Source organism: Balaenoptera physalus (genome assembly GCF_965194825.1).
Source record: "Balaenoptera physalus genome assembly, chromosome: 14".
Lineage (NCBI taxonomy): Eukaryota > Metazoa > Chordata > Mammalia > Artiodactyla > Balaenopteridae > Balaenoptera > Balaenoptera physalus.
Window position 1 is genome coordinate 12,940,360 of NC_138893.1, and position 25,292 is coordinate 12,965,651.

The 25,292-nt window shown below is 49.7% G+C and overlaps 2 protein-coding genes across 2 annotated transcripts in view; one reads left to right on the forward strand and one right to left on the reverse strand.

Moving 5' to 3' along the window:
* The window catches only part of SIPA1L2 (signal induced proliferation associated 1 like 2), a 222,484-nt gene extending 214,014 nt beyond the window's left edge, over positions 1–8,470 (forward strand). The window contains exons 17-20 of the mRNA XM_082424966.1: positions 1,997–2,050; positions 2,598–2,721; positions 3,655–3,736; positions 7,670–8,470. Coding sequence (XP_082281092.1) covers positions 1,997–2,050; positions 2,598–2,721; positions 3,655–3,736; positions 7,670–7,816 — 407 coding nt within the window. The 3' untranslated portion in view covers positions 7,817–8,470. The remainder of the gene's footprint in view (positions 1–1,996; positions 2,051–2,597; positions 2,722–3,654; positions 3,737–7,669) is intronic.
* A 13,241-nt stretch (positions 8,471–21,711) lies between these two features.
* The window catches only part of DISC1 (DISC1 scaffold protein), a 598,559-nt gene continuing 594,978 nt past the window's right edge, over positions 21,712–25,292 (reverse strand). Inside the window, exon 12 of the mRNA XM_082422985.1 lies at positions 21,712–24,942. Coding sequence (XP_082279111.1) covers positions 24,907–24,942 — 36 coding nt within the window. The 3' untranslated portion in view covers positions 21,712–24,906. The remainder of the gene's footprint in view (positions 24,943–25,292) is intronic.

Sequence of the window (25,292 nt, forward strand, 5' to 3'; positions counted from 1 at the left end):
CTTTTCAGATTCAAAGTGAAATCCTCTTTGTGAAATTACATCGTTGGCAGAACTATTTCTGGCTTCTTGCCTCCTGACCGGTAGGACCTTGTTTCTCCCCAAGGAATGTTTGAATGGCTGCCAGTAGCAAGTTCTGTTTCTTCAAATATGTGGGTACTTTATCAATTAAGGTAAAAATAGATGAAGCAAGCTAAGACGTTTTCATTGAGATATTTAGACTTGACCATCAGAACCAAGTATATTAAGAAAGATACAAACTAACCAAATTATTACCGGGTTGCATAAAATGTGGATGAGTCAATGAGACCCTTCTAAAAAGTGAGAAGAATAAGTTCTTTCTTTTCTTTCACTCCTTTTGGTCCGTAGTTAAATTCACTGCGGAATAAAAAATGCCTCTGCTGTTGATTTTTTTTTAACTGGGAAGCATTCCCTGCTTTGGGGCCGTCACAGAACAGAGGGTTATCTTGGACACTCCGGTAGACCAGACCCTCTACCCCTCCCCAGGGCCGCTCACCCCCGGCCTGTGTGCTCCGTCCTTCCTGCCCACCTCTGCTGGTCACGTCCCATCAGGTGTAAACGTAGGCAGTGCCCAAGTTATGCTGTTCATCTTAATTAAATTACAAATTATTTCATCAGATGCAAAACCCCTACTAGTCTGTACCAAGTTGGGAGCTTGGTTGTCTCTCAGGAATGTATAGTTACAGAAGGTCTGTCATCCTGTAGAAGGTGCGAAGCGTGGAGAAGGGCCCCTTAAAGCTTTACAGGCATGTCGGTTGAGGACACCTGCGTACCTGTCACGGGTGTTGAGGTGTCACGACGGAGGACAGGGACACATGTCTGGGGAACCTGCTGTACGATCGATCAGGCGGGGTACTCAGCGCAGCTCTGGGAGGGCCCGGACTCTGTGGGTGCCCCCAGCCCTGAGGCCCAGCTCCTTCCGGGGCCCCCGGCCCCTCCGCCATCCTCGCTGATTAACGGGATGTGCGTGGCCCTCCAGAATCCAGGCGAGCAGGTACCTTCATTAGGAGAGGCGGCCAGCAGCCAGCGGGAGACAGAGGGGGATAAATTAAGAGCAGAACACCGCTGACACGGACCCCAGTGCGATTTCGCAGCCGTTAATCACATCACGTGAAAAAGCCGCTGCAGCGCTAACGCACCTGCCGTATCCGTCGTGTGAATCCCACGTGTGGATGCGCTCGGGTGCCGGGGGGCGGGGGGGGGAGGGGATGATTAGATGTGACCCTGCTTCTCCCCTGTACCTTTTGCTTGAAAGCAGGATTTCTCTGCCTGCCATTCAGCATTTCTGGGCCAGCGTTCTTGCGTCAGAGGTCAGCGCCCAGCGCTGGGCCGGTCTGGTTCCCGTTCCGAAGAATATCACGTTCCCTTTCCTGCCTAGCTCTTGAGACACTGGATGTGAAGTCACTGGTGCCAGGAACAGAAACGGCCCCGTGCTAAGGAGGGGCCGTCGTGCTGACCATCGCTCTCACTGCTGTAAACACTACAGATCTTCCTCTAAGGGTTTTAGTGAGAAGATGGAGCTAATCTCTCTCACCACCGCTATCTTTACCTTCAGGGAGCTGGTCATTTAAGCAAACCCAAAATGGTCACGCCTTCCTGCAGCTGGATTGGCACATGTGTGGCATGCCACTTACCATTGTTGGGTCACGACAGCCGTGCATCCGGCTGGGACCATGACATGTGAAACGTACAATCTCTCCACACTCTTCGGCGATGCATAATACTGTCTCTCGGGGCAGTTCCTGGCTTAGTACAACACATGCACACAGGCAGACATGTACACACACTTACATGCAGATGTGCACACTGGCACACACGTGTACACACGTGCCCCTCTCACACACACACACACACACACACACACAGACACAGCTGTATTTCATAGGACCCCATCACCTGAGCCTGATGTGGGCCCCCAGAGGCTCTCAAGTGAGGAGAGATATCACTGTTCAAAAGAAAATTCTAAATCTTATTTCAGGTCTTGACTCAGATGAAGAACTTGGGCTACTCTGTCACCACACGTCCTATCTAGGTGATTGTCTCGGGCTGTTCGTGGGGTCTCCATCCTCCGTAACCTTTTCTTTTTGTTTCATTGTCTGCACGTCTGCATGGTTATGGAAGCACGGAGGGGGTTGGGGACACACAGGGTGACGTGTCCGGGCCATTGTGTCTCAAGGAGGCTCTCCGGGTTCTGGGATAGCTTGAGGAGAGGTCCCTCTCCTTGGTTCTGTGAATCAGTCATGTCATCCCCCAACGCCGTTCTTTCACGCCCAGCCAGCAGCTCTGGCATTTCTTGGGATGTGGACAGAAGAAAGATTGGCTCTAGCAAATCCAATGTCTGCTCCTTGTTCCCACGGCTGTGATATGAGTGTGCCATGCAGCCCAGAAGGACGGCCAGTCTGAATGCTTTCTGACTGTCAGCAGCTTGCCTGACTTTGTTCTTCTTTGTTTTGTTTAAAATGGCAGTAACTGACTGGGGGGAGGGGAAGATTTTATTTAGCAACTATTCATTTCCATGAAGAAATGGTGCCTTGCGGCTATTACTAATGCTTTTTTCTGTGTGTGTCTCCCATCCCCAGACCAGAGAGTGGCGTCCTTCTGTACCCTGACAGATATGCACCCGGAGCAGGACCTGGAAGGGGCCCAGGAGCTGCCTTTATGTGTCGATCCTGGCAGTGGCAAAGATTTCATGGACGCCACTGGGTATGTGACCCCTGTGGACCGCCTCCCTCCCGTGTCCCGGGCCCCAGTGGGTAACAGGGGTTCAACTCAGCCCTGGCGAGCCAGGAAACCATTTCCACCTGCCTTCCCCTAGTCCTTCAGGGGACCGAGCGGGCCTGAGTCAGCTTCTGCGCTGCCGGGGTGGATGGAGCTTGTCAGCGTAACTGCTGCGCTCCACGGGAGGGTCCTGCCAAGACGTGTAGTCAGCGCCCTTGGTGGTGAGGCTCACGGCCCGTGCGGGAGGGTGTGACGCCCGGTCAGCATCTGCCGCGTGATCACTGCAGCGGCATCAGGCGGGGACACCTCGCTGGCCATCCCCCATCTGCCGAGGGCACGCTCCCGCCCACCAACCCCGGTCGTCCACCCAGCCCCACGGCGCCCACTGAGGTGTGCCGAGAGCGAGCCATCTCTGTCCCTATGTTCTCGGCGTGCTCATCGCCCACGGAGTGTATGTTCTTTCTCAGTGTCACCCACGCCCAATTCCAACTTGTCTGTCAACTCGAGTTAACAACTTGCATGTTCATCTTGGTGATGAGCCCCTTGATACTTCCTTAACAGAGGAAGGCAAATTTGGGGACATTGAGTCTATATTTGGTTCTCAGGACTTCGTTCTGGTCTACCTAACCTCAGCTGCTAACTGCATTTAGATCACCTATCTTTTGCTTTCTTACCAATGCGTATGCCTGTAGAGATTCTGAATCCCCTTTTAAATCAGAAGCCACCCAGGAGGGATTTTTCCACCAAAGCAGCAATGTGTTCACTTTCGACATCTGACATAATCTTATTTATTTCCTTGCTGGGCTCTGAGCACACAGTAGAATTTTTTACATGAAAACTTTACCAGCGAAAACTCCTGACTGCGGTGTCTTGACTTGAGCGCGCTTGAGTCTTTCTAAGTCTTTCCTTCCTTGCTAGAGGGCGGCCTCCATCCACACTGACTGGGAAAGTCAACCAGCTGGAGCTGATTCTTCGGCAGCTGCAGACCGACCTTCGGAAGGTAAAGCAATCGATTGGAAGCCCATGCTCAGAACTCTTTCTCTTACACAATCAACCTTTTTTAACTATTAGGAATAAAAAAAAAAAAAGACGCTCAAGAAAGATAACTGCCCTAATCAAAACCCAACAGTAAATGGAAACGGAGACTCCTGAGGTCTGATTCCATCTTCTTGCCCACAGCTGCTGTATTTCATTGTAGGGGACACGAGGTCCTGTAGATCTGACTGGATGAGGATGAGCCCTGGATGTCCAGTCTTCAGAATGAGGCAGAAATGCAGCAGGCTAGCGTTTTTCAGTTCAGTGAGTTATCAGTTGCTCCAACATGTATGAGCTGACCTAAGAAGCGTTAGTTGCTATCAGGAAGCCTGGTCTCCCCAGGCTGCTTCCTCCTACCGAGTCAGCGTCTGCTCTACCCATCAACCTGTGCGAGCTCGGTCCTCAAAAGGTGTGAGGTCATTCATTCCCCAGACCTTTGCTGAGCTCTTGTTGGAGCATTAGCACCGTGCTATCAATAGGCGCTTTGCTATCCAGGGGAATGGAATGGAGTGCTGTAGCTGGTGGGTGATGGTGAGGCGGGGAGGGGCCATGGGGAGGGTTTTGTTGGTGAACGCTGGTGGAGATGATCCACTTGGGAGGGAAATAATGTCCTGAGCCTAACAAGGAGGGGGCTGGCCTGGATGGGAGGAGGGACCGTCCACACGTAGTTACCAGAGCAGAGTGTGTGTGTGTGTCCGTGTGCATGCGTGCACACATGCATTCATAGACGAGCACAGGCCTACGTCAGAGACATTGCAGGTTCGGTCCCAGACCCCTGCAATAAAGTGCATATCACAATAAGTTGAATCACATGAATATTTTGGTTTCTCAGTGCATATAAAAATTACGTTTATGGCATACTGTAGTCTGTTACGTGTGCAATAACATTATGTCTATAAAAACAATGTACATACCTTAATTAAAAAATCCTTTTTATGCTAAAAAGTGCCAAAACAATTACAGCACGTTGAAGATCACAGATCACCATAACAAATGTAATAATAATGAAAAAGTCTGGGATATTGGGAGAATTACCAAATGTGACACAGGAACATGAAGTGAGCAAATGCAATTGGCAAAATGGCGCCGATGGACTTGCTCGATGCAGGGTTGCCACAAACCCTCAATTTGTAAAACACTGGTATCTGCAAAGCAAGGTATGGCTGTAGTCCAAACAGAGACAGGTTGACAAAGTTCCCCTCTGGTGGTTTCTTTATTCCAGAGCTGAGAGTGAGCGATGGGAAGGAGGGTGAGAGATTTAAGGATGGAGGGTAAGGTATAGAATGGAGAATAATTGGACCAGATGTATTTGGTGAGACTGCAGCATAAGTTAGGTATTTTCCTCCAGTGTGGATGACCAGCTGTCCCAGCTTGCCTGGCATGGAGGGTTTCCTAGGACACAGAACTTTCAAAGCTGGAACTAAGAACGTCCCAGACCAGCTGGGCCAGCTGGTCACCCTGTCTCCAGATGTAGGTGTAGAAAAGTTAGAGAGTTGGACTTAACCAATATTAGATTTTAGACAAGAAATTAAGACCAGGAGCGATAGACAAGGACCATTCAGTGTGTATAGGATGTGATTAAACTGAGTGACTCAGAGTCTCAGCTGGGTGAGGAGGAATAATGTCACCACAGGGGGTGTCAGTAGACACTGACAATAAGGTAAGATTGGTAGATTAGATCATTTTTGGACGGATGGATACTGGAGAAATTATTTTAGAAAGACAAGAGGTGGTGGTCAGGCAGTGGGAGCTTGAAGCATTTAGGAAGATGTGCGGTTATCAGTAACAGCTTCAAGGTACAAGAAATGGCCACAGGAGTGGGGGGTGAGGAGAGCAGTCTTCAAGGTCACAAAGAGACTGAATCAGGTGGAACATCTACGGCATTTTAAGATCATCAATAAACATGAGGGATGGAGGAGGAAAGAAGAAAGGTGAAACACACTCTAGAATCTTCCATGATGGGAGGGAGTGGAGATATAGTCGACCATGGCAAAGAGCAGGGGTGGCAGGTCTCACAGCCCATGTCAGGCTTCTCCCGGGAGCTGGGATTTTAGGGGACAGCAGTTACCTGCACCGGGCAGCCGGGGCGAGGTGTTGGCCTGGCAGCCTCCAGGCCCTGTGCTCTTCAGAACAAACCCTCGTCCCCAGGAGAGAGTCAGGACTCACTTATAGCTGAAGATAAAGGGAATATCCAGGGAAAAGCTTGAGAGTTTAGCAGGTTTCGGTGACAGAGGACGCATTCCATGGGTGGAGTTAAAGGGTCAAGGGGTCAGGAGAGGTGGGCAGCTGAGCCGCAGCAGGGCCCTGGGGATGTCTGAGCCGTGTTGGGAACGAGAGCCCTGGGGCCTGGGGCGGCCAGGACCTTGAACCTCTTGTAGTGACTGAGGGAAGTGGGCTGAGTCAGTAATGAGTTCTAACACCAGCCTCCACTTGGGACCGGTGTCTTTGGTCAAGAGGTGAGAAGGGACGGGAAATAGGAGCAAAGCTCAAGGGCAGGGCCAGACACACCCAGGGGGCCAGTCTCCTGAAGAGTCTTAGCCCCCAGCTCACCCGCACGGCCGTGGGCACAGGGCTGCAGGTGCATCTGCGGAGTTAGCAATCAAGTCATCTCCCACCACCACGGTGACAATGACCCCCCTCTCTCTCTCTGGGGCAAAACATCCCTTTCAGCGTCTGGGAGCTCAAACTTGTGTTGTACGTTTTCCGTTACTGTCTGTTGGAAACTCCAGGTCTGATTCTTATGAAAAATCGTTTTTTTTTTTCTTAATACTATTTATTTATTTTCGGCTGTGTTGGGTCTTCACTGCTGAGCACGGGCTTTCTCTAGTTGCGGCGAGCGGGGGCTACTCTTCGTTGCAGAGCACGGGCTCTAGGCGCACGGGCTTCAGTAGTTGTGGCGCACGGGCTTCAGTAGTTGTGGCGCGCGGGCTCGGTAGTTGTGGCTCACGGGCTCTAGAGCGCAGGCTCAGTAGTTGTGGCTCACGGGCTTAGTTGCTCCACGGCATGTGGGATCTTCCCGGACCAGGGCTCGAACCCGTGTCCCCTGCATTGGCAGGCAGATTCTCAACCATTGCACCACCAGGGAAGTCCCTGAAAAATCTTGATAATTTGTACATAGTTTTTAGTGCCACACTTTGAAGGTCATTAGGGAAATACACCGTCCCAGGAAAGCTTTAAGACGAGATGAGCTTGTGATAAACAAGCCCAGGATCAGCAGGTATGCTGATTCCAACTTGTCCAGTAAGGAGGTGCACCCGGGAAGCTCCGCCCTCCTGTCCCAGGCTGTACCTTTTCCCAGTCCCCCTTTTTCAGACAGAGGATAATATAGACTGTGGTTAATCACCTGCCCGTATAACAGCTGTCTCGCTTCCTGTTGGGAGCAAAGTGGGATGAAAGGAAAGAATATTCTGAGTTACTCGTCCCCACCCCCCTGTTTTTGGCAGAAACCAGAGCGGGCAATCAGATTCCCTCTCCCCTCAAGAAATAAATAAGGGGCTTCCCTGGTGGTGCAGTGGTTGAGAATCTGCCTGCCAATGCAGGGGACACGGGTTCGAGCCCTGGTCCGGGAAGATCCTACATGCCGCGGAGCAACTAGGCCCGTGAGCCACAACTACTGAGCCTGCGCGTCTGGAGCCTGTGCTCCGCAACAAGAGACGCCGCGATGGTGAGAGGCCCGCGCACCGCGATGAAGAGTGGCCCCTGCTTGCCGCAACTAGAGAAAGCCCTCACACAGAAATGAAGACCCAACACAGCCATAAATTAATTAATTAATTAAAAAAAAAAAAGAAATCAGTAAATCAGTAAAAAAAAATAAGGGTAGAAGCGTTCGGACTGCAGCTGGGAGGAGAGAGCGTGTCCCGCAGATGTGTGACCATCTGTTTCCACCCCCTGCCCCCAGGAGAAGCAGGACAAGGCCGTGCTGCAGGCCGAGGTGCAGCACCTGAGGCAGGACAACCTTCGGCTGCAGGAAGAGTCGCAGACGGCCACGGCCCAGCTGCGCAAGTTCACGGAGTGGTTCTTCAACACCGTCGACAAGAAGCCGTAACCTGAGCGCCGCCCAACCAGGGGCCCTGGGGAAGCCCGGGGTCCCTTCACAGTCACCAACATGTGGTTTCTCGCTGTGCTTCCAGCCCACCGTAGCCGTGCTTGCTGTCCCCACTCTGTCTAGCACCATGCCCCCCAGCAGCACGGGGAGCCGCCGTGTGACCGCGGAGAGCAACGCTCGTGAAGATGAATGTAACGCTGGTGTCGAGATGAATGTAAACTCTGGTGTCAGTGTGGCCCTCTAAGGCTCTGCTGAAACGGAGCTCTGCGTGGGCTTCCCTCCTGAGGGACGAGGGTTGGGTTTTATGTCCTATATATCAGGTGACTTGGTAGAGATATTAAAACAATTGACCATAGCTTGGGCTTTAGAATTGTAAAATAAACATGAGAACAAATAATCAGACATATACTTTAATGTTAAAGGTGCTCTATTTTTTTGGATGTACAGTAGTTTTTATTTCTACAGCCACATTATCATAGCAATAAGAAAGAGGCAGGGGAAATAGTTGGAAGAGCCGTGTCGGGAGGGGAACAGAAAAAGCACTGATGTGTCTAACACGAGTTCAAATGCAGTTCCTTTAGAGACTTATTTATTTGCAGGAGCAAACGGTGCCTGAATATTAACAGTGTTCTGATTAAAAAAAAAAAAAGAAAAGATACATATGCCTTGTAAATGGCTCACTGAGTAGTTACTTCAACTCTTAGTTCACTTTTGTATAGTTAATGCTCTGTTGAAAAAAAAAGTCAACCTGCTTACTTACGAGAGCTCCCCTGTGTGCCATGAACCAGCAGAATCACTTGTACAATGCCAAATCTGTTTTATCTTTGTACAGAAGCTTTGATGAAGTGTCTTGTATTTAACACCCTTATTTAAGCTTATTTAACCTTAAATTGTTAATTTTATAAACTTTGGTTTCACCTGCACTATTTTGGAGGGCGATGTAGGTAGCAGCGGGCTCAGAAAAGGCTGAGCTTGCCCAAGCAGGCGTGAGGAGCGGGGCAGGACCTTCCTTCTAACAACTGGATGCTGCTGGTAACAAGTTGTTTGTATTGCTTTACCATTTTTAACTGTTCTATTTGAGATGAACGTACGTTTTGCTTTTTTAATAAATGTTTAAAAGAGTCCACACAAGGAACAGTGTTGTCAGGTGAATGTAGACTTCGGGGTTCTAATATGTCAACAATCTGAGTGTATGAGAATTTATTCCTGGTCATTTAGGGCCTTAATCTGTACTGAGTACTACTGAGGCTTCTTACAGAATCCCAACCTGATTTAAAGTAGAAAGTTACTAGTACTGATTAACGGCTGCCACGTGCCAGACACCGTCCTCTGCACTTCTCTTAGATCTCATTGAATCCTAACAGTATCCTTACTAGGTGGGTGCCGGGATTCCCATTTTACAGCTCAGTAAACTGAGGCTAAAGTCAAGTGATTTACCCAAGATTGCCTTTCATTTTGATTTTTTAAAAAATGTTTATCTTATTCAGCAAAGCATTTGGTCTTGCTTACAAGAAAATAAATGCAATAAAGTAATAGCGATTTGAAAAATAATCAGGAAGGAGTAAACTGCAAACTTGAATCAAAGATGAGACAGAAAGGAGACAGAACGTGAGCCAGAGTGGGAAGGGAACCACAGTAATCACGGTACAAAGTTCTCCACCTTCCGAGAACAGAAACCGTATCAAGAATTTGGAGGAAGCACAGTGATTCCTAGAATTTACCTTCAGAGGGATTTCTCACATGGGCTTCATTCACATGAGCGGTGTATTGAAAAATACCCTAAACGGTCCTGCAGCGTGTGGAGCAGGGGGCTTCATAAGGCTGTTTCCTGAAGCCACCCCTGCAAAAGATACAGGTGCACCTCCAGGACACATCCAGGGAATGCGGATTCTCGGGAAGCCAGGGCGTCATGGGCCAGGTGGGCATCTTTCTCCCTCCCCGCTGTCCCTCTCACCGTGAACCAGGCACTTGTCAGGAGTGGAAGAGCTGTCAGTGATCAAGGCCAGCTGGGCCCTGCCTTCGCAGGGCATACAGTCTAATAAGGGGAGACAGGCATCCGATTATCTGAAACTCAAAGATAGAAATAAAGAGTGCCTGGGATGGGATCCCTTAATTATTATTATAATTATCCTGTAGTAATTATAGTAATAACTGACATTGTTTGACTCGTTACCATGTGCCAAGCACTGTCCTGTGTCCATTATGTCTATATGGCAACCCTAAAGACCAGCTACCTAGATCATCCCCTCTCTACAGGTGAGGAACAGAGGTGTAGACAGTGTGCCTGGGGAGCCCTCCGTGGGTAGGAGACTTCTGAAGGTGGGGAAGGAGCAGGCCAGGGGGAGCTGGGGGTAGTTTTCCAGGCAGAGGGGACACAAGTTCAAAGGCCCCAAGTCTGTAGAAAGGATATAGGGAAAATAGGTAGTGATGGGGAAAGAAGGAGACATTAGAAAAGACAGGTAAAAGCCAGATCATTAAGTAACTCTGGCCATAGTAGAGTCTGGATTTTATTCTAAGTCAAAAGGAAGCTGTTGAAGCAGGAAAGCACCGTAACGTGTCCTGTGTTTTATTTTTGTTTTGTTTTGTTTATTTTATTATATGTCCTGTGTTTTAAAGGCTTACTCTGACTCCGAAAGCAGAAGGAGTTGCATGGAACAGGGGCCTGCAGACTTTCTGTGTGAAGCATACAGTCGATATTTTAGACTTTGAGAGTCACATACCGTCTGTTGCCTGTTCAGTTCTCATTTACTGCCCTTTAAAGATGGAAGAGCCTTTCTTCGCTTGCAGGCCACTCGCTAGCATGGTTGACCAACCCCTGGGATGAGGGAAAGAGTAGAGAAGGAAGACCCAAGTAGGTGAGAGATGAGGCGGACAGATAAGATGGGGGGAAGGAGTTGGGTCACACCTGAAAACGTCTTCGCAGGTAGAACCCCTAGAGCTGCTGCTGAGTGGGAGACAGGAGGGAAAGTTTTGGTTCAGGGATAAGCCCTAAACTTCAGAGGAATCACTGGACTGCATGTTCACCAGACAGTTTGCCGTAAACATTTCTTGCCTTCAGTAAAAGCTTAACTACAGATACTTGTGTGTCCTGGCCAGGGCCTGCGTGCAGCTCTGCATCACGGGGCAGAGATGGATGCTTTTGCTTCAGAGGGCAACCAAGTGGATACAAAGGTTGACGTTGCTTCTAGAAAACGAAGGAACCTGACCCAAACCTAGCTGAATAGAGAGTCGTCCCGCCTCCCTAGGGCACACCTACAGACCAGAAGGGTTTTTTTGAAGAAATACTTCTCAGTCTGTACCAGCAAAGAATGAATCATCTCTCAAGTCTGCCAGATGGCCATGCCAGAGAACGTGGCCACATGACTCTTGGCCTGCTCAACTTTTTTCAAATGTATGTTTCCAGTCAAAAGCCAACCTGTAGAAAATCCCAGTGTCGTGTTCTCCATAGTGCATGTGGTTTTGAGCAACTTGGCGTCCTCATAGACACTGTTAATTCCAAAAGGTACCCCTTAGTAGCTAAACACGACTTTCTGTAAGGACTTACTGGGTACAAACTCATTAAATATTAGAATGTATCTACTAGAAATCAGTTTTATTTTAGAATAAGTGATATCAAGCAGGTTTTTTTCTAACCATAGGCATTGATCTATTATGCATTCAGGCCATTCTCATATGTGACAAAGTTAATTCGTATTTCAGAGGCTTTATCCTGTTCTCCTCAGTCTCAAGGAGCAGGTTTATCATTAAAAATATAACTTACATCGGGCAGGGGCGGAGAGCGTAAAAATACAGTCTTGCCTTTACTGATACCACAATTATCTTTGAAATGTCAGGAGTCAGCTGTCCTGCTAGCCCATTAAAATGCAGAAACTGATGACATGTCATTAACCGAAGTCTCCATCAAACTCATGAAGCCATAAACCATAGCTTCTTGTCTGCAGAGCCAAAGACCAAAGAGATAATCTATTCAAAACGCAGTAAGAATCACACGCTTGATAGATTTCTTCACGAGCTGTGACTGTGGTTAGCAGTGGGGCACTTGGATGTTGTTAACATTTCTTGCTCCTTACGTAAACTGCTGGCCTGGGAACGCTGGACGGCAATTTAAGGAGAGAACAGACGTGAAATTTAGACGGACTGACGAACTCTCCAGTTGTGGAGAAGCTGTGAATATGACTTCTTGAAGAGTCGACCCTACTCTCTTTGCAACAAGGAAGGTGGGTCACTAGAACAAGCGGCCGTCTATGGCAAAGCCACCCCTCTGCCACAGTCACTGTGAACTGCACTCACCCAAGCCTTCCTAAGAGGCAAAGGCCCACCACTTTTAGTCCCAACCTCCGGAGGTTATTAAGTCATCTCAGATCCTCTGAAATCAAGCCAATGTTTTTTCTTCAGGATTTCCAAGATTGGGGGTGTGCAGGAGGAGGTGATGAAAATCTTTACAGACGCTTTGCTCTTTTGGGTGACTGGTTAGTAAGAAACAGTTCCAGTTCACTTGAGCGTCTGTGGATTTGGTGCTTACAAGTTGAAAAGCATTTCCCTAGTTCTAGCTGGCACAGTTCGGGCATACTAGTCACTAGCAGAAAGGAAAGTAGATAGAGTCGACTGGGTTTAATTCAACACCTGATTAGAGGCAGGTGGGAGAGAAATGTGTTTGTTTATGCTCCTCAGCAAGGGAACATGGTAAGAAACCCGCAAAATCCAAGGAATGCATTGGGTTTCTGACCTATGACCTCCAAGTTAACCCAAAGACCAAGCTTCCTGACTTTCAATAGCAGGAATTAGGCAGAAGCTTAAGCCCAAAGAAAATCTCCTCGTGAATTTTACAAAAGGTTTAAATGAGCGTCGTTTCCAAAGGTGACATTCTTGCATTTTATATAAGATTCGGGGCCTTTAAGTTACTTAAAAAAAAAAAATCTTTTAAGCGCCCTCCGGTTCATCTTAATATAAGAAAATTCACTGCCCCATTCAATCCTTACAATCAAAATTCTGATTCAACCATTAGCATCTGCAGACTCTGAAATATACCACCCTCTGTTTTCCAGCCCTCATATCAGAGAGCTACCTAAAATTTGCAGAGCAGCTTGGTTTCTCACAAGAGCAAATAAAAAATAACCGGCCCCTTTGACATGCAAGTATCTTTGGCCGCTTATTAACAGGATGAAGGGTTAGACTCCCAATGTCCTGGTCATCAGCACCCATTAATCAGGCCGTTAGGTGCTGGAGTAGAAGTTCCGTTGTATGAATATCAGCTGCTCCCCCAGCCTTTCCCTATGCAGTGGAATCGGGAGGAAGGCCGTGTGCAGGAGGAGATTCAGAGTCGTAGCGTTTCAGTAAATCGTCTGCCTCGACTAAATCGGTGCTGGCTCAGAGAAAATGGCTATAAATTCACATCTGCAGCTGGAGATGTCAGACCCCGGCAGAGCTCCTCAGTCGCCGTGTAGCGAGCGCATCACTGCGTCCCCGGTGTCTGTCTGCGTCCTCGGCCCCTCTTCCCCATGACCGTAATCATTGCTCGCAAACCAAGTGGGATCCAGCTGAATGCTCCATTAAATCGGAATAATTAAACATGGCAGTCATGGGCTCTTCTAGGATCTGATTAAACACCTTGCAGGAGTCATTACTGAACCCCATCTGGGCTGAGGGCTTGCCAAACAGCAGGCTGAAATCCACAATGCCCATTTCTATGCATAGAGAATTCCAAGACTGGGCCTTCTGTATCCCTGTAAATTAAGCACTTGAGAACTCAAGATAGCATTGTTCGGGGGAGTAGGAGACACGGCCTTATAGCAGGGCACAGGGGTCAGCGGGTTTAACCCCTTGACTCCTACTTGATTCTTTTTTGTTGCTACTCTTTTTTTTTTTTTTTTTTTATTGGAGTATAGTTGCTTTACTTAAACTATCCGAAGGCCATTCATTGTTCAGCCAGCATCATCCTAAAACCATTTCATCTCTGAGCTGCTGAGTAAGTAGAGGGAAGCGTGGCAGTGACCTAATTAAAGAGACGAGAAGATGAGGGACACACCGCTTACACTAATTTCATCGTTGAGATGAAGTCTGAAAGCAAGTGTTTCTTCCTAATTTAACAGGTTCTTGTTCTGCTCTTTCAAAGCAGGACCCTCTTAAATGATTTGCCCTGAAATGTACAATTGAACTAAACTTGGCTACCCTAATTGTCTACTGTCTCGTTGTTTGTATGAGGGTTATTCCTGCCGGTGACACTGATTTCCAAATGTGAAATTATATTGTTTAAAGATTGTCCAAGAACGTAGCCATGTGCAGAAAGATGCCTGCAAGAATCCTCCCTTCACTTGTTCAAAGAACAATTTGGGTGAATGGGCTTGGTTCTACCATCTAAATACATTACATTAATAGATGTGAACATCTAACTTATAGATGTATATTTTAGTTATAAAAATAATTGTCCACGTATATGACCATTTTCAATACCTTGCTTAGAAAATATGACATAGCCAGCCCTCCTGCAATAACTGTTGCCTCTTACAGAAACCCGTTATCTTCTTCTCTGAGACTTCATTGTCCTCTCCTGAATTATGCCTTGTGATGAATTGTATCGTAAATGAAAAGGATAGGGATGGGACAAGTGTTGGCGAGGATGGGGAGGAATTGGAACTCTCTTACGTATAATGGACGGAAGTGTAAAACGGTGCAGCCACTATGGAAAACTATACGGTGGTTCCTCAAAAGATTAAACAGAATTACCATGTGATCCAGCAATTACGCTTCTGGTCACTACCCCCAAAAATTGAAAGCAGGAACTCAGATAGTTACATACCCATGTTCATAGCAGCATGATTTACCGGAACCAAAAGGGGGAAGCAACCCAAGTGCCCACTGATGGATGGATGAATGGATAATATGGTATATACCTATTACGGAATTTTATTTAGCCTAAAAAAGGAAAGAGATTCTGGCACAGGGTACATGAATGAACCTGAGGACATCACACGAAGTGAAATAAACCAGCACAAGAAAGACCGCTACTGTATGATTCCACTTACAGGAGGTACCCGGAGTAGTCAGATTCATAGACACGGGAAAGCAGAATGACGGTGGGTGCCAGGGGCGGGGGGAGGGGGATGGGGAGCTGTTGTTCATGGACATGGGCTTCCAGTTTGGGAAGATGGAAACAGTTCTGTGGATGGAGCATAGCAGTGGTCACACAAAATATGAATGCGCTTAATGCCACGGCACTCAACGCTTAAAAATGGTGAAAACGGTCAAGTTGATGTGTATTTCGCCACCATTAAAAAGAAATAAATTTGTTTAAAAGGTTAGGGATGGGAACCTGAATGAGTTAGTTTGCAGGGACTTGAGATGGATAAGCACAGAGAAACCAGAAAACTCAGCCTCACCAAAAATAAAGACTTGCTGGAACAAATGCAGGGAAATATAAAACACCACCAAAGTGCTCTTTGGATGTCAGAGAGCAGCCAGAGTTTGATCGATTGCCGTATATTCAGACAGACGTCATTCCAAGAAGCTGTGCTCTGGAGGCCCGCGGGAGAAGCAACGGAGGAAAGAAGCCCTCTCTCCAAAGAGTGATTAATTTGGTAATTAATGCAGAGCAGAGGAAGAATGATTCTGAAAGGTTTGCTCCAGGCCCTAAATTTTCACAGTTAGCTCTGCCGTTGGAGCATCTGGTAGGATAAGGAGGTTGGATGAGCTAAAGGGTGAGATCAGACGCCAGGGCAGCAGGGGAAGGGATTAAAGATGAATAGCTTCGGGGGCGCTTGAGGGTTCCGAAGCCTGGAAACCATGCTTCAAAGGAAGAAAAAACAAAGGCCATTATGAGAAGGCCCTGGTACTGATTGGAAGGAAGGAGAGCTACAGAGCCGGAAGGAACCACCTGCTTCACTTTATAGAAAAGACGACTCTTGTGCTGGATGGGCGGACTGAGTGCTGGGAACCCAGGCAAGGCCGGGTTTATAACACGGTCTGCAATAAGGTTATTCTTCAGCTGTATCGAAGGAAGTGCTGTGCTTGTGAATTTCGGGCACTGTTTGCATTTTGGGTAAGGATATCTGTACCCAAGATTTGATTAATCTCCGTCAAGTTAGGTCAAGACAACGAAGTAATAATAAGAAGCATCACTGGATACCTGTGAGATGAGGAATCTTTGGGGAAATCCTGATTTTTCAACACCGCCTGAAATCATAAACTCTATCCTACTGAACCCGCTAACAGCCTGGCTCCCATGGTGATTTCCAACCTGGCCGTTGAACCCTTGAGCAAAATCAAGGCACAGACATAGAACAGGCCAGATTCGAGACTCTCCAGGTTCCTACATGACCATTGCAGAGGTGTAGGAGCATTGCCCAGTTTCCTGTTCTTCCAAAAGGAGAAATATCCAGCTCAGCCCTGCACCCAAGCCGACAGAGCCCAGCCAGAAAGGAAGATGGAATTTGTGGTCATGGAGGACATGGGGTCAGGGCCCCCCCCCCCCGCCACTTCTGTTCTGAGCCTCTGGGACTTCGTGTTGACTCACTTACTGGCACTTTCACCTGGAGAGGTCAAGGTTAACAGTGCCATGGGCAGTTATCAAAGGGCTAATCAGGTAGTCTTTGTTTTCACAGAGCTTCTGCGGCCAGTGCTAGGCCTTGGCTGGCTGTGAGAGAGCTGCGAAACAGCTGTTGGCGCCCTTGACTGCTACACAAGCAGAGGGCAGAGTTTTAACATGCACTCCCCCAAATTCTGCTTCCTTTCCGCTCACCGGCCTTGGCAGGAAGAGAAAGTAGGATGAGTGCCCACATGCCCTTGGCTGAGCCCACTGCTTAGGGCGTGACTCAGCTCTGAAGTTAAGAGGTAAACGCTCTTAAATAGTTGCCTGGACAGGCTACGTCACCCCTCGGATGGCGTACCCCGCTGTCCTTCACCAGGAGCTTTCATGCACTGAGGTTAGGAGAAGGGGCAGAGCCTGGCCTGAGGAAGCTGAGACTCCCAGTGAGGGTGATAGTTGGGCCTGGGAGTTGTCAAATACCAGAAAACCCTGGAAGGAACAATCTCGCAGAATCTAGGATCTGGATAATGTATGGATAATATTCTCAAGTACAGTGCTAATACTTGCAGGAACTTTGTTCCATGAGTGACGTGAATGGATCATTCCACTGAAATAGAACTCCTAACCACCTCCCATGACCATGCCCCCTCTTCCCCCTTCCTCTCCCTCCCCCGCCACAGACTATTTCCAGACAGCCTTAGCGTCTAGGGGGTGGTGCTTCAGGAGAGACGTCTTTGTCAGTAGAGGACTCACGACTCACCGTGAAGTCTCTCACAGCACAAGGACCGACCGAGCGCCGTCTGCCGAGAGGAAGGCTGAGGGCAAAGACGGGTCCCAGGAACACCACGTGGCCAGTCCTCAACCCCACGACTCATCTGGTCTTCATTTCATCTCCCACCTGCTGCTGAAAGAAGTACAATGGTAGGCTTTCTCTCCAGGCATGGCAGGAAAACATCTTACACTGTGGGTACCAGATATCAAACAAACAAAATATGGGGGTTAACTTCACAAAGTCCTTTTGTCCCCGTTTTGACGACTTATTTGTCAAAGAGAATAACCAAGGATATTTAAAGTAATAGAATTAACATCTTTTTGAGGTCATCAAATTAAGAATTCTAGAAATGATCCTATGACATAATCCAACTATTCTAGATCATTGCTGTCCTCTGGACCGAGGTGGTTGGCAATGTATAGAGGAATTTACCAAAATATCATTGACAATCTTTAAAGAATAATTGAGAGCATGAGTGATACTTAAGAAAGATAAAAATCAATCATGCAGCAATCATTTTTAGAAAAGAAAGAAAATGCGTCTTATATACCAGTGCTGTTAAATAGGAATATACGTGTGTGTGTGTGTGTGTGTGTTTTAATTGAAGTATAGTTGCTGTAAAGTCATTTTCTTTTTCTGGCAGAGTGCACCAAGATGGTGGACTAATTTCTCGATTCAAACCCACAAACACCTCTATTGGCGATGGCTGCTTTCAATCTGGGCGGCCCTGGTGGAAACCACACTCTTGGGCAGATGGTTGTAAATCAGCCCACCTGTGTGTCTCCTGGGGCTTGAGGGGTATCAGCAGCAGAAAGCCAGTGGCGCTGTGGAAGGCCGGCAGGACACACCACTGAGCTGGGAACCCCAAGGCAGCCCAAGTGCCCAGTGTCAGGGAGCCGCATCGCCACTGCTGGGCAGGTGAGACTCACCTGGGCCACCCCCTGAGCACCAGCTCCGAGTGCCCGCAGCCCCTGCCCGGCCTGGGTCGCTCAGGGCCAGGTTACAACAGGGGAGGCTGGGCCTGGGAAGAGGCACAGGGGTAACTCCAGACGGTCGGTCGTCCCTCTCCCCATAAATAACCCAGGACATGGGTGGAGACCCGGCTCCTGGCCCCAGCTCCAGGCTCCCTGCAAACCGCACCAGGGCAGGGCCGGCTGGGGCACTCTGAGCCGGCAACGGAGCTGCAAAGAGACCTAACAGTGCATTTTCCCAGCCAGGCGCCAACTCAGTTTAAGGGATGCCAGCCCGTCTCGCGTGCCAGAGTAAACACCTGCAGTGAAAGCATTTCCCGCTACCACCCCTCCCCCAAGTTTTAAACTTTTAAATCTGGCAAAACATAAGCAGAACTGGGCCTGTGCCTGGCTCCCGCAGGTGTCCAGAACTGGTTTCCCTCGGCTCCCGGGTTCCTCCAGGGACCCAGGAATGGCAGGCAGGCTGTTTCCTGTTTGTGCTGCTCCACGCAAGGCCCCTGGGTCGCCTCCACGCTGCCCGGCCTTGCGCCAACAAGGCCGGCCCCACAGCCCGCGCTGTGGCTCGGCCAGCTCTCCTGCAGGGACGCTTCCAAGCTTCCTCCGTGGAATCGCTTCTGCTCGATGGAGCCGAACAGGTGGAGCTGCTACGTGGAGCAGCTCACGATGGGTCCACGCTCTGGCGAGCGGCAGAAGGGGTGCTGGATGTCGGGGACACTGAGACAGAGTTCTCTTCCTGGGGCTGGGCTCCTGGTTTGCCCCCTCCAGGCGGGATCTAACACATCAGCTGGGCTGTGTGCTCAACGCACTTGGTTTTGAGGTTGACTCTCCAGACTCTGGAAGGAGAGCAGGACGCAGTGGTCTAGAGCAGGTCGAGCCTGGGCCAGGGCGTGCTGCTCGTACGGCCAGCGGCGACTCTTCCAGGGATCCTGCTGTGGAGTCAGGTGAAAAGCCGCCTGTGGTTCAGGGGAGCTCCGTTCCGTGAGAATGGCAACCGGCAAGCCTGGACCACCTCCCTCCCCTCCTTGTACCTCAGTCTGTCCACTGGGGACTGGACACCTGGGCCGCGGAGTCTCTGCAGTGAACTGTCCCTCCGAGGGGCTAACACTCCACCCCAAGTACCTGGAGGTAACGTGCGACATCCTCAGGGGCTCCCCTTCCTACCCACCCCTTTTGCCTCCCTGCGTGAGGGTGGGAGGTGGGTGAGAGGTGAGACTGGGCAGGAGCATGCCGGGAGGATGGGAGGATGGAGTGTGTGTGTTTGGTGCTGGGGCAGGCGCGTGGAGGATGGTCTCTGCCTCTGCCTCCTGCGAGGTTCATCTCCTCCCCACGGCAGCTACCCACGGCCAAGGCCACGCCTGGATGTGCCTTCCTCCCCCTGGAAGCCGTGAGCTCTGACAGCCCACTCTGGCCGCGCCCTCCGGCCTTGGCCTCCCCGTCTCTCTGCCGTCCTGAGCCCCCTTAACTCCTACCCGCCTTCCTCCTCCTCCCACCTGGAAAGGTGAGCGGTCCCTTGGCTCCACCAAGGCCAGCACCCTTCCCAGGCTCCCCATCCCAGCTTCCACCGTCTCTTTCAAGGGCACCCTCCATCCCCACCTTCTCCCTCCTTTTCGCTGCAGTCTCCTTCCACTCAGCTTGTACACGTCGCTTGCCTTCTCTCATCTTGAAAAACTCCTTTGCTAATAGCTGCCTTTCTTCTCTCCTTGTCTGATCTGTATTTGATGTTGAAGCAGTCTCCCTGGCTGTCTACAGGTCCACCCGAGGTGCCCCGGACTCAACCTCCATTTCCACCGCTACCCTCGACCCTGACGGCTCTCCTGAGGGCCACCAGGGGCCTACCAGCTACCAAAACAAATAGACATTTCATTTTTCTAAGTAGAGTCACCTTGCATTATAGACCTTCTGCGTGCCAGCCCCTGGCACAGGGCAGTTTATAAGCCTTACAGGATTTCCAGACCTTTCCCACTGCTCCCCTACTGCCTTCCCTGGCCTCCTCCTCCAGCCAGTCCTCCAGGAGCCGCCCCTCCCGCCTGCTCCTGCAGCCTCCCGTGGTGTGGAAGCCACTTCTACAAACCACCCTCCACTTCCGAGAGCTCGCTGGCTCCTCTCGCCGAGAGCGGAGGCTTTGCTCATTGGTCCTCCGTCTCGACGTCAATTCCCTCTCCGAGCTCCAGATTCCCCAACCAGAAGTCTGCTCTTCTGTGTCAATTAGGATGCTTTCAATTATAATTAACAGAAACCCAATTCAAACAGACTTGAACCCTAAGGGAATTTTTGGCTCACAGAACAGGGAATCAAGGTCAGACAGGTTTCTGAAGGGCTTTCATCTGCTGGCACAGCCATACTCCCAGGGCCCTGACTCCTGTACGTGTCTCCGTCTAGCTGAGGAGGTCCGCCTCCTTGTGAGGCTGACTCTTCTCCTGCTCCCAGGGTGGCTGCCCCAGAAAGAGAGCGAGAGAGGGAGAGAGAGAGAGAGGGAGAGAGAGAGAGAGGGAGAGAGAGAGAGAGGGAGAGAGAGAGAGAGGGAGAGAGAGATAGGGAAGAGAGAGAGAGAGGGAGAGAGCGAGAGAGGGAGAGAGAGAGAGAGGGAGAGAGAGAGAGAGGGAGAGAGAGAGAGAGGGAGAGAGAGAGAGAGGAGGAGAGAGAGAGAGAGGGAGAGAGAGAGAGGGAGAGAGAGATAGGGAGAGAGCGAGAGAGGGAGAGAGCGAGAGAGGGAGAGAGCGAGAGAGGGAGAGAGCGAGAGAGGGAGAGAGAGAGAGAGGGAGAGAGCGAGAGAGGGAGAGAGCGAGAGAGGGAGAGAGAGAGAGAGGGAGAGAGAGAGAGAGGGAGAGAGCGAGAGAGGGAGAGAGAGAGAGAGGGAGAGAGAGAGAGAGAGAGAGAGAGGGAGAGAGAGAGAGGGAGAGAGAGATAGGGAGAGAGAGAGAGAGGGAGAGAGCGAGAGAGGGAGAGAGCGAGAGAGGGAGAGAGCGAGAGAGGGAGAGAGAGAGAGAGGGAGAGAGCGAGAGAGGGAGAGAGCGAGAGAGGGAGAGAGCGAGAGAGGGAGAGAGAGAGAGAGGGAGAGAGAGAGAGAGGGAGAGAGAGAGAGAGGGAGAGAGAGAGAGAGGGAGAGAGAGATAGGGAGAGAGAGAGAGGGAGAGAGCGAGAGAGGGAGAGAGCGAGAGAGGGAGAGAGAGAGAGAGGGAGAGAGAGAGAGAGGGAGAGAGCGAGAGAGGGAGAGAGAGAGACAAGACGCATGTCTGCCCCAAGGATCAAGCGAGACTCAGAAGGTTTACTTCACTTGCGCAACTTGGGCCCCATCCTCGTCTCAGAGCTCATCACAGCAGGCAGGGCTGAGTTATGACCTGCAGGGCCCCCTGGAGCTTGGCCCTGGGTCAGCTTCCCCCGAAGCACATAGAGAAAGAGAAGGGGTGACTACTGTCTTGCAGGAGAGGAGAGAATCATCACCAGGCAGGGGCCCCAGCACCACCCTCCACCCCGTTCCCAATAGCTTCCGCCCTGCATTCCCATCCTCATCTCAGTGGGTGACAGTGTCTGCCTGGTACCCAGGATAGGAGTCCGGGAGTCAGCCTAGGTCACAGCGCCTCCTCGCTGGCTACATCTCATCCATCACCAAGAGACGCTGCGGTGGCGGTGGTCGTTCTAATGTCCCACCCCAGAAAACGTGTCCTCACCTTTCCATCTTCTCTTGCAAGCATCGCTGCCGCAACTGCCTTCCTGGAATCTGGCCCCCAGCTCCTGAGTGGTCTCCCGGGCTCTGCGCCCATCCGCACGTGGCCCCCGGCACCATGCTGCAGGCGGGAGGGAGTTGTGAAACGTCCTTCTTGCCTCGCCCAGCACCTGATGGGGAGGCTTCAGCATAAAACCCTGCCTCCCTCCCCTGACTTTTTCGGCCAACACCTCTGCACTCACCTCCCTCCTCACATGCCCACCGGCTTCCTAAACCCACGACGACATCTGGCGTCTAGTTCATTCATACGTCCCCTCCCATCTTCTCCGCCCAACGACCTCACGCTCTTGCTTCAAAGCCGTGCCCAGGAACGACTTTGCACGTGAGTGCCCCTGACGCATCCCTCTCCGGACATCACCGTCACAAGCCCTTCTGTGCAATTTCGCTGCCTTTTATCCATCAAACGGACCACAGTGATATCACTCACCTGGCTGGCCTACCTGAAGAAGAGACGTTGTCTCTCGTTTATTCAGTTACTACCTTAATCATTCATTCATTCAACAGACACTTATTAAGTGCCTACTGTCCACTTCTCAGCACGTTTTTTATCCCTTACAACTGGCACATCCCTTGACACAGACTAGGTGCCTAGTTGACGGTCGTCACGCCAAAAACTGAGATGATGGGATGCCCATTTGTGTGTAACACATGCTAACATGTGTCCTGGGTGCCCCTTTACTTTGGCACTGCTGCCAGGAGGACACTTGAATTCTAGAAAATAGTATATCTTCCCCTCTGGGTTCTTTCACCATAGGTCTCTTCCGACGGGCCACCCCACAGGGCTTCTGGCACCAGGCTTCCTGGGTTCAAATACAGGATTCTGACTCCTAGGACCCGTGTGACCTTGGAACAGCTACTTGGCCTCATTGGGCCTCAGTTTCCCCGCGTACAAAAGAAGGATGATAATAGAAAGAGTACAGACAATGAAGCACTTAGAAAAGCACCTGGCACACTAGGAACCGCGCAATAAAAGCTAGCTATTAATATCATTACACACCCCTTCTAGATGGGGAGCCCCTGCCCCATCCTGCCCCATCCTCTGTCTCAGCGCCGAAAATCCTGCCTGGCATGTGCCAGCGGCTCGGCAAATGCACATTGACAGTGCACTGCCTCGGCCATCACCATTATCACATTGTATTTTCACGTGTGAATCTTTGCAACCAGCACGTGAGTTTCTTATTCAAACTCTTGCCTATTTCTTAGCATCCTGTCACCAGGTATTAGGTGCTGGGTGGACGTTTGTGGAAAGGAGCGAGGACCTAAGGCCGTCCGTGTCCAACTCAGAAAGGCCACGGGAAGTGCACGGCATCCCAACCAGGACCTCCTGAGGCCCCTGGAGTTCAGGTTCAATTATGCAACAATTCTTTGCTGGGCCTCCTTTGTGGGGCTGAAGGGAACCTGACCGAGGCAAGAGCCCAGAGCCGCTGCAGACAAGCAGATCCCAATGTCTGTGTCCTCAAAAGTCAGGAGGATGAGGAATGGAGAGTGGCGATACAGCCTGTGCCAGGGACGGGGCAGCCCTCCAGGGCTCCCAGCTAGTGGGGATCCAGGGGTGTCTGCGTGTGGAGAGCAGAAAGGCAGGCCAGGCATCCCTGGGCCTCACATCAAGTGCTTAGCACATCGGAGGATGACAGAATATAAGCCCGATATAAGCCCAAAGGGACAAAAGACCTGGTTACAAACGAAGCTTAGGATGAAAGGTAATCCTATCTGGGAATTCTTTCGTAGGGATGCTGTAGGAGCGTCTAATGGCCACATCCTAGGCTGTTAACAGGTCCTCACCTGGCATTCAGTCTGATTCATTATTTGAGTCTCAACCCCTCTCCCTGTGGGCTCCTTGGAGCTCTGCCCACTTTTTCTATCCTTGTGTAAAGCTGTAGAAGTGTAGAAGGCCAATCCTGGACTTCACACAATTAAAATGTCAAAAACTCCAGATTCATGAACCTATTTAAATACAATAGGTGAAGCTAGAAAGCTAGAAAATAGATTTAAAACTATAGAAAACTATAAAGCCAGAAGGAAATGTAGGTGACTCTCTTTATAACCTTGATTGGGAAAAGCTCTATTAAACAAAATACAAAAAGGAAAGGCCAGAAGAGAAAAATTTGATTGATTTCACTAATTTGAAAGTCAAGGGGGGAGGGATAAATTAGGAATTTGGGAGTAACATATACACACTACTATATATAAAATAGATAAACAACAAGAACCTACTGTATAGCACAGGGAACTATACTCAATATTTTGTAATAACCTGTAAGGGAAAAGAATCTGAAAAAGAGGGACTTCCCTGGTGGTCCAGTGGTTAAGACTCCACGCTTCCATCACAGGGGGCACAGGTTCGATCCCTGGTCAGGGAACTAAGATCCCACATGCCACATGGCGTGGCCAATAAAAAGATCTGAAAAAGAATATATATCACTTTGCTGTACACCTGAAACTAACACACATTGTAAATCAACTATACCTCAATAAAATATATATATATATATTAAAAAAAAAAAGAAAGTCAAGATTTCTGTTCTGTAACTGGCATCTGAGACAGAAAAAAGATGGGTGAAAATATTATCTGGGATAAGTTCTAGCCATTTTCTATAACAGATAAATGTTAGTATTTTGAGTATGTAGAGAACTCTGGCAAATTAGCCAGAGAAAAAGATAAATAGAATAGAAAAATAGGCAACGTATCTGAGTAGGTGTGTCACAGCGGGGGAACCCTAGTCTAGTGAGTATATCAAGAGGTTTTCAGCCTCACCAGCAATCAAAGCAACCAGGTGGCATAAACTAGGTCTGCAGAGCCAATAATTGGGCCTCAAAAGGACAATAGTGAGTGCAGAATGAAGAAAAGGGACGAGCATAATATCACAATACCATTTGGATATAATTTGAAGCAAACACTACAAAACAACAAAGGATTTTTAATATGCTTGTTCATACATATAAATAAGCGTTGGTTAATGGGTGGAGAATGGATTGGATGGACCTCTGAGAACTTCAGGACATGGATGTGAAGTGCAGGTGGGGGACGGAGGTACACGAAAATAAAAAGGCAAAAGAAGGGCCTTACATGACTGGAACTCGGCCTTGAACTTAGGAGTGTGGTCACTCAATCCCACGCACCTGCCGGCCTAATGAATTCTTCTCTTCCTTTGCTGGTCAGCGCCCAGCGGTGCCCACCAGGGCTGGCTTCATACCTGGCAGGCCCAGTGCACAGTGGAAATGCAGGTCTCCTTGTTCAAACAGGAGGGAAAATGTGCTGATGAGGACACTACAATTGAAAACTTTTCCTTTCTTCCCCCTCCTCTCCCTGTCTCACTACCTGCCATGTTGTTTTGTATTTGCTATTGAGTGTCACCCCTTTGGACACGGGGATATCCCCTGGGTGAGTGCAGACCCTCACAGGCTCCTGGGCTCCCCATCCTGGGGCTCAGCAGGGTCCCCCCCTTCTGCCAGCCGCCGCAGCGAGGGACCATGGCCCAGCCCACGGC